This window comes from Nicotiana tabacum, chromosome 16 (assembly GCF_000715075.1).
Source record: "Nicotiana tabacum cultivar K326 chromosome 16, ASM71507v2, whole genome shotgun sequence".
Classification (NCBI taxonomy): domain Eukaryota; kingdom Viridiplantae; phylum Streptophyta; class Magnoliopsida; order Solanales; family Solanaceae; genus Nicotiana; species Nicotiana tabacum.
The window spans coordinates 96,459,783-96,468,572 of NC_134095.1; the positions used below are offsets into that span (position 1 = coordinate 96,459,783).

An 8,790-nucleotide genomic window follows, 5' to 3' on the forward strand; every position below is an offset into this window, starting at 1 on the left:
TTTGCTAAGCTAAACAAGGAACTTCAAGTCCAAGTATTGCTCAATTAAAAGAAAACACAGATATTTATTTAATGAAAATGAGGTTTTTCAATAATTAGCACGTGTACGCATTCGTCACCTCACGTACACGGCATTCATACAGCAACAGTACCAAAATCCTAAGGGGGGTTCCCCCACACAAGGTTAGGCAAGCCACTTACCTCGAACCAGCTCAAAATCAATCTGATATCACGCTCTTGCCACGAGTATCCAACTCCGAGTGGCCCAAATCTAATCAAATCAATTACATAACGTAAACAAAACTACAAGCAACTAATTTAACTAATGAATTTAAGCTACGACGAGAAATTAGAAGAACGCCCAAAAATTCTCCACGGGCCCACATCTCGGAATCGGATAAAAATTATAGATTAAAAACACTCATTCACACACGAGTCTAACCATTCTAATTTCACTCAAATCCAATACCAAAATCTCAATCAAAACTCTAAAATTAGGCCTAAAAACGTTTCGCAATTTTTTACCCCAAATCCGAAATTAGATGATAAATTCATGTTTAGATTAATGGGAATCAAAAAGGAGTTAGGAATCATTAACCACAAACTTCCTCCGAAAATTTCTCCAAATTTCGCCTCCTACCGAGCTCTCAATCTAATTTTTGAGTTATGAACTCAAACCCTCGATTTTGGAATTTAAATTCTGCCGAGGTGCGTTCTTCTTCGCGAACGCGATGAACAAAATCCCACTGGCCAATTTTCCTCTTTCGAAAACGTGAGGGTTCACTCGCGAACGCGTAGCTTGCACTGGAGGGCCCTTCGTGAACGCGAGGTTCTTGTCGCGTACGCGTAGGCTAAAGGGTCCACACCTTCGCGAACACGCCAGCATCATCGCGAACGTCAAGCATAACTCAGTTGCCTTTCCCAGATGCTCTTCGCGAATGCGAGACCCCTCTCGCAAACGCGATGAAGGATTTCTCTGCAACAAATCACCAGAAAAATCTGTCACTTCTCTAAGTACAAAAATGACCCGTTGGGCATCCGAAACACACCCGAGGCACCTAGGACCTCAACCAAATATGCCAACCAATCCTAAAACATCATACAAACTTATTCTAACCGTCAAATCACATCAAATAACGTTAAAACAACGATTCACCCCCCAATCCAAGCCTAATGAACTTGAAATCTCAAGAATTCTACAACAGATGACAAAAACAATCAAACCAAGTCTGATTGAGCCCAAATTTTGCACACAAGTCACATTCAACACTACGGAACTATTCCAACTTTCGGAATCGAATTCCGACCCCGATATCAAAATCTCACTATCGATCCGGAAACTTCAAAAATTCAACTTTCGGCACTTCAAGCCTAAATAAGTTATGGAGCTCCAAAACACAATCCGAACATGCCCCTAAGACCGAACTCATCCAGCGGAGCTAACAGAATTGACGGAATTCTATTCTGAGGCCGTCTTCACACTGCTCAGACTACGGTCCAAATTCTAAAGCTTAAGCTCTCAATTAGGGACTAAGTATCCCAAAACACTACGAAACTCAAAACGAATCTTCCCGGCAACCCACAATAGCAGAAAGTAAACACGGAGGAAGCAGTTAATAGGGGATCGGAAAGTAAATTCTCAAAAAGATCAGTCAGGTTGTTACAGATATTAGGCGTGCAAGCTTAATCTTGTTTACTTGTGACATTAGACTTTTATAGGAAATCAAGAGTGTTCGACAGATATGTGTTACTCATATGAATTGAATTTAGAAAAGTATTTAAGAGATTTGATACTACCACTATTCTTTTTTTTAATAGTTATTCTTTTTTTCGTCGTTCAAATTAGTTCTTCAATTATATTAGATCCTTATTATCTTATCTAACTATCTTATATAACATGTCTGAAAAGCCAAACTGAAGAAATGAAACTGAAAAGAAAAATCGAACCTAATCAAATAAATTATGGTTCTATCGTAGAATAGTTTCATGACCTAAAATCGAAAAACCAAAATTGAATAATGCAGAATCGAACGGACAAATTGAATGCACACTCCTAGGCATATCACAAGTAAATATTATTTTTTTAGTCACATTTGTTTTAAAATACAAGTATTTTCTTATGCAAGTATTCTCGTTAATCTATACTATTATAAAAGTGAAAAGTTCTAAATTAGAAAATTAATTAGATACCAAAATTCACTTTAATAAATTCATAGTTTTAATTATAATTATTATTATTATTACAATACTTAAATAAAAATTTAAAAATATTAATTTTATATTCTTCTCTAAATAGCTGTGTTCTTTCGTTAGTAACTAGCATTTTCATGAAACTATTTGGCCAATAGGAGAGATCTTTTCAAAGGATTAGTTGCTTTATTGAAAGGAAACAACTTTTTATTTATTTTATAATAATATTACTAAATAATCCTATTATATATAGCTATTAAATATAGTTTTTATGGTTTCGTGCTATAAACTAATAAAATAGTATTGACCTATGAAGGAATAATGTCACATCTCAAACCGGGAGTAAAACTTGATTGACAGTTGACCTAAGCTACTCGTTGAGCAAACCTGAACTAATTAGTTGTTTGGTTACAACACTTACTGAATTAATTGAAAAACAACCATTTATTAAGGTATTAAGAGGGTTGAATCTGCATTTAGTATCAAAATATGAAACATGAAGAACCCACAAAATATAACGACAATAATCTGAAAACTAAATATCACCCACTAGGCTAAGTCATGGGCCTCTAAAACAACAACACAACAACAACAACAACGACCCAGTATAATCCCACAAGTGGGGTCTGGGGAGGGTAATATGTACGCAGACCTTACCCCTACCCCGAAGGGTAGAGAGGCTGTTTCCAGGAGACCCTCGGCTCAAAAAAGCAATAGGAGATAATATATTAGTACCATAAAAATGCATAATAAAAATAACAACAATATATAAGAGATATGAAATACAGAATACGAAATACGAAATAGATGGCTAGTATAGCACAACTAGAAGGTAAAGCCCTGCATCAATAGACGACCAATGACATTCCTAGTCTAACTTCTAACTGGATAGTCTCACTCTATTGTGCTGTAGAAATATTCACACTCTCCCCTAACCTACAACCTTAATGCTCGACCTCCATAATTCCCTATCAAGGGCCATGTCCTCAGTAATCCTAAGTCATGGGCCTCTAAAAGACTATTGAAAAAGAATCTAACAGAACTGTTACATTCCGTACTTTAATTCAATATATGTGCGACTAAGTTGAGGTTGATGAATGCGCTTAAACGTGATAAATGGGATTTTGAGCAAATAAAATGAGCTACTTGCTTACTCTTCCTACTTGTTTTACCTACTTGGCACATGTCTTAACTATTAAACGAGGTTGAGACGTGTGTTTAAAAATTGAATAGGAACCAACATGTATCACTTATTAAGCGAGTAGGTGACAAGTAGGTGCATCACCTACTTGCTTAAAAGGAAAGGCCACAATTTCGGCCAAGAGGGTCGGCCAAATGGGCCCCATAAAGGGGATGATTATCCTCTTTTATCTCTCACTTTGGTTCAGCAATTTCACTCCCGAAGACAGCCATAATAGCTCTGTCCAAAAGCTCCCTCAAACCCTAAGTTATTTTCTCTTCGTTGCAAGTTCTAGTTGGAGGAAATTCAAATAGTTGAAAACCCAAAATCAGGAGCTTATCTCTTCACCAAATAAGACAAGTATAATGTCCTCGTTCATCCTTTTATTTTAATAGAAAGGTACAAATTCGTCTCATAATAGTAAGAACTCACAAGACGGTGATCGAAAGTTGTGAGTACGAGTGGTTCAACTTGTAATGGGTTGTCTTGGAATGTTTAATGGGCTGTTTTGTATTGTTATTTGGTCGTCTCTTTTGCTATTATTTTTATGGAGTTTGGGAGGAGAAAGGTGTGGATCAAATCACATAATTGCGGGATAGTGGGATAGTCGTTCGGCGTATTTTTAGGTTGTTTGACACTAGTATGGTTGTCATTTTGTGTATGAAGTGATTGGTGTGTGTTGGGCAATATTTTGATATTTTGTAATGGATATAAGGTTGAAAAATGATGTATATATGTTGTTATTATTGTTATTGTTTTTGTTCTTGTTGTTGTTGATGATGGTATGTCGAATTCGAAGAAAGTGAAGGTTGATGGTATCACCCCCCGCATGTACCAAACAATGACAAATAGGAGGAAAAATTCCTTCAACAAAGTTATGCAAAACACTTACCTCAACTCGGGTAACTCAACACTCAATATAGCCTTTTTCCTTTACAAATTCGTCTCCGCCCGGCTCAATCTAGCCAACGACGACTTGAATACATCACACAATGCAAGAGAAAATAATTTCAATTAATAAAGCTGTGATTTTTATTAGATTTCTAAAAAGTCAACAAAAGTCAAACCCCAGGCTCGCCTGATCAAAACTCGGGTCCAAGGGTAGGTCTTGACTACCCATAGCCTCACGAGTCCAAATATATGTTTTATTTTCAAATCCGAGTCCTATTCGACTCTCAAATTTCAAATTTTCATTTTTCAAAACTTTGACAAAATCCCCAAATTTTTCCATAGATTTCTCATGAATTTGATGTTAAATCTCATATAAAATCATGAAATATAGTTGAAAAATGATTAAAGATACTTACTCAATGATTTGGTATGAAAATCCCTTCACAAAATCGCCTCTCATCGAAGCTAGGGTTCAAAATATAACAAAAAGAAGCTAAGTCTCGGAATTCTCAGCTATTAACAGGTTGCAGATGTCGCATCTGCAACATGGGGTTCGCAAATGTGAACACATAATCGCGCGAACTGGAGGCTTTTCTGCTAAGGTATGCGAAGCCCATAGTCTCACAAAAGCGGCAGGGTCATCTTAATTGCGGATAACCCCACATCGCAAATGCGATGGGTTTCTTCACAAATGCGAATCTAACCCAGCAGCCCAATCTTCGCAATTGCGACTGTCGCATTTGCGACCAAAACATCGTAAATGCGATGATACCAGTACCAGCAATCAAAGTTTATGAAAAATCAATCTGAAACCAATCCGAAACTCACCCGAGCTCTCGGATCTCTAAACCAAATATGCACACAAGTCTAAAAATATCTTACAAACTCGCTCGTGCGATCAAAACGTCAAAATTACCTCTAAAACCACGAATCGGACGCCAAAACGCATGAAGATCAACTTAAACTTCAAGAACTTCGAGAATCGCAACCGAGCATCCGAACCATATCAAATCAATTTTGAATGGCGCCAAACTTTTCAGGCAAGTTCTATACAACAATATAAACTTACTCGAAGCTTTAAATCATGCATAACAACCTCGAAACGTCGGATCACACCTCAAGTCAAAATCAATGACCTTTGAAACTTCAACTCCTACATCTGATGCTGAAACCTATCAAATCACTTTCAATTGACATCAAAAAGTGCACACAAGTCACATTTTTCATTACGGACCTTTCCAACTTCCGGAATCGGAATCTGACCCCGATATCAAAAAGTCTACTCCCAGTCAAACTTCCCAAAAATCCGACTTTTGCCATTTCAAGACTAATTCAACTACGGACCTCCCAATTACAATCCGGACGTGCTCCTAAGTCCAAAATCACCCAACGGGGCTAACAGAACCAACAAAACTCCATTCTGAGGTCAAATGCTAAAAAGTCAAACTTGGTCAACTCTTCCAACTTAGAGCTTAAATCTTGAAGTTCATTCTTCCAAATCGATTCCGGATAACTTGAAAACCAATATCGATGATTTACGCAAGTCATAATACATCATACAGAGATACTCGAGCCCTCAAAATACCGAGCAATGTGCAGATACTCAAAACGACCAGTCGGGTCGTTACAATAACTAAACTTGTTGACTCAAGATTATTGATCAGAAAGATTAAAGATCAAGAAGCTCATTCCTCATCATTCCATTTGAAATTTTGTAAATTCTCATTTAAAATTGAATCAATTTGACAAATAATTCTTGTGTAACAAAAGCCTCACAAAAAGAGCACATCAGCAGAAGATATACTTCAAAACAAAATCAAATGAAAGCATAAAAAAAAATTAAAAAAAAAATAGAAAAGTCAAATAGCCTTAAATGGAACGCCGGCTGCTGGAAGCCATTTGTCTCCCTGAATGAAAGGCTTAACTGTAAACTTGCTTACAATTTTGCTTGTAAGGCTCAATTTCAAGCCTTTCCAATTGACCCTGTTCTTGGTATTAGCCCCAGGTCCAACGTTGTTATACTCAGCATAAAAGATAGTATTTGGAGCAGTGGTTCCAACCCATGGCATCCATCCAGTTGGATGAATGAAATCTCCCAAATTTGATTGCATGAAAACAGTTGTTGAGTAATTCTTCCATGGCCTTCCCAAGAAAGTGTTGATGCCAGTAAGGTTTCCCCAGGGCATAACGGTACAGTTTTGGATAGAAATTCCAGTGTTTTGGTTTGGATCAAGTTTGCCTTGAGCTGTGATGGTGTTCTGTTGGCCAGTCATTGGTTTTCTTGGAAAAATGTTGCAGTTCTGAAGGACAACGGCTGAGTTTCCGAAAATGAAGTCGACTGTTCCATAGACATTGCAGTCTCTGTAGAATTGTCTGTTGGAATGAGAGTAAAGAGTGTCTTGGAAGGCGTCCATTTTGCAGCGGTAGAAGACGGATTCATCTGCGGTTGACATCAAGGCAACTGCTTGATGCTTGGCTGCACCAGCTGTGTTAACAAATCCCATATCGCGTGCCATGAATCCCTTACCAAACACGGCTGCACAAACAAATCAGAATGGTAGGAATGATCACGTTTTGTACCGAAGATGATTGAAAAGAGTCGCGTTGAGGTACTTACCGAATGTGGCACTTTGGAATGTAGGAGTTCCATCAATGAAGTTACGGTTACCAGAAACGATGGTAGCATCTTTTCCATCACCAATAATCATAATGTTCCATTTAGTCTTCTCAATTCTCACATTCTCTTTGTAAATACCCTTTTTCACATAGATCACATATCTCTTCTTGCTCTTCTCTGGTGCAGCCTTGAGTGCAGCCTTAATGCTCTTGTACTTCCCTGAACCATCTTTAGCCACCACTGCATTCACCTTTATCTTTGGTGCTGATTTCTGAAGCAATTTCCTGTTGTCAAGAGACATAGTATAATTATGTAATTGATATTACAATATAATTAAGTAATCACTGATGAGATGGTAACACAATTTAATACCTGTCATTTGAGGATAACCAGCTCGGGTACTCATCGCCGCCACTAAATTCCATCAAACGCCTCCTCCCAATGGCGCCTAAACTTGAAACGGATTGTTCCAATGAGGTTACAAGTGCTAAGCTGTTGCTGGTGTACTCGGTGGAGTTCTTCAAATTCTGCCCTGCAGCTTTGCTTAAGGCAATTGAAGTGACATTTTCAAAACTATCAATGCAGGTTTGCTGATATGTCCCTGCAGAACTCAACCATGTTCTTAGATCATCAAAGCCATCGAGTAACGAGTTCTCAGCAACTGACAATGTGTCGTTCAGGTGATCCAATGCAAGGGATAAAAGCTCGTGGCAACTCTCAAGAGCTTTGGCGGCTGCTGGATCATTAATGTTCTTGAATGCCTCACTCTGGAAGAACTTGTCCGAGGCACCAGAGAGCTCGTTGAGGGCGACTAGGACGGACATCTTGTAGATGTCTTGAGGTTTGAGATTATTGCCTTTTGCAGCATATGGTGAAAGGCTGGAGATACAAGAGTCTGGATACAGGGTTAAACTGCATACTGCTTTAATGCTCGAGGCAATTGACGACCCATTGTCATCTCGGGAAGCCTTGTTTTTGTTGTGAGAAACACCACCAACCACTGCACCAATAATGATGGACAGAAGAACAATGGAAGATATGGCGATAATGGCGATTCTCTTCATTGTCTTTCGACGAGCCATGAGCCTATCATGCTGAATTTCGTCGAGCTTTCCCCATGGATTAAGAGATGTCATGGTTACGATCAAGAATTTGATGCAAATTTAGTATTTGCTTCTTTTTGATGGTTATGAATTGCCTGTTGGTGAAGTACAAATTTGGTTCTTATTTATACAAAGATCATGACATTTGAAAAATGAATATTTCTTTAAGGGCAAACCGCGGGAGTACGTGCCAGGCATCACCAAATTGGAAAATATATATTCTCATTTTGCCTTAGCGACGTGCTTCTCATGTCTGAGAAATATTCTCCTTCTTTCCTCCTTACCACTAAGTCACAACTCTCTACTTTTGCTTCTTAGATCATGCATTCTTGAAAATAATTGAAATAGCCACTCACACTCTCTTTGGCTTTTTTCTGTCTATTTATAGCTTCTTCCACCAGACTGCTTACTTAGTTTGTCTTGGCTTCTTTCAGCCATTTCTTCACTGTACATACTTATGTACTTCATTCGAGAGGAAATTAAACACTTTATCTATATTATTTTATATGATTCTTTCTCTTTTAGTTCGTTCATAAAAGAAAGTTACCTTTTTATATTTAGAAACTTTTTATCTGTAAACTTTCTACTTTATCCTTAATAATCTGAAAATGTCACAGTAAATTTAGGATAGTAAGTTGTAATACGAGCAGTTAAACACAGCCATGTAAAATGATATACAAGGAGTACACAGTGGAACAGCGCAACGTCATTTCTCATTCGTGGGATTGAGTTCATAGATACAGCGAGACCACTCAATTGATTTTTTAGTCTTTTATAAACTGGTTTTTACTTATCTATACTACTTTTGAA

The 8,790-nt window shown here is 37.8% G+C and overlaps 1 protein-coding gene across 1 annotated transcript; it reads right to left on the minus strand.

The window, feature by feature from the left end:
* Positions 1-5,965: 5,965 nt before the first annotated feature.
* LOC107795356 (putative pectinesterase/pectinesterase inhibitor 46) lies at positions 5,966-8,365 on the minus strand. The gene is made up of 3 exons (XM_016617980.2): positions 7,250-8,365; positions 6,878-7,161; positions 5,966-6,796 (listed from the first exon to the last, which is right to left on the minus strand). Exons 1-3 carry the CDS (start codon positions 8,011-8,013, stop codon positions 6,120-6,122), a joined length of 1,725 nt encoding a protein of 574 aa, XP_016473466.2. The 5' UTR covers positions 8,014-8,365; the 3' UTR covers positions 5,966-6,119.
* Positions 8,366-8,790: the final 425 nt, after the last annotated feature.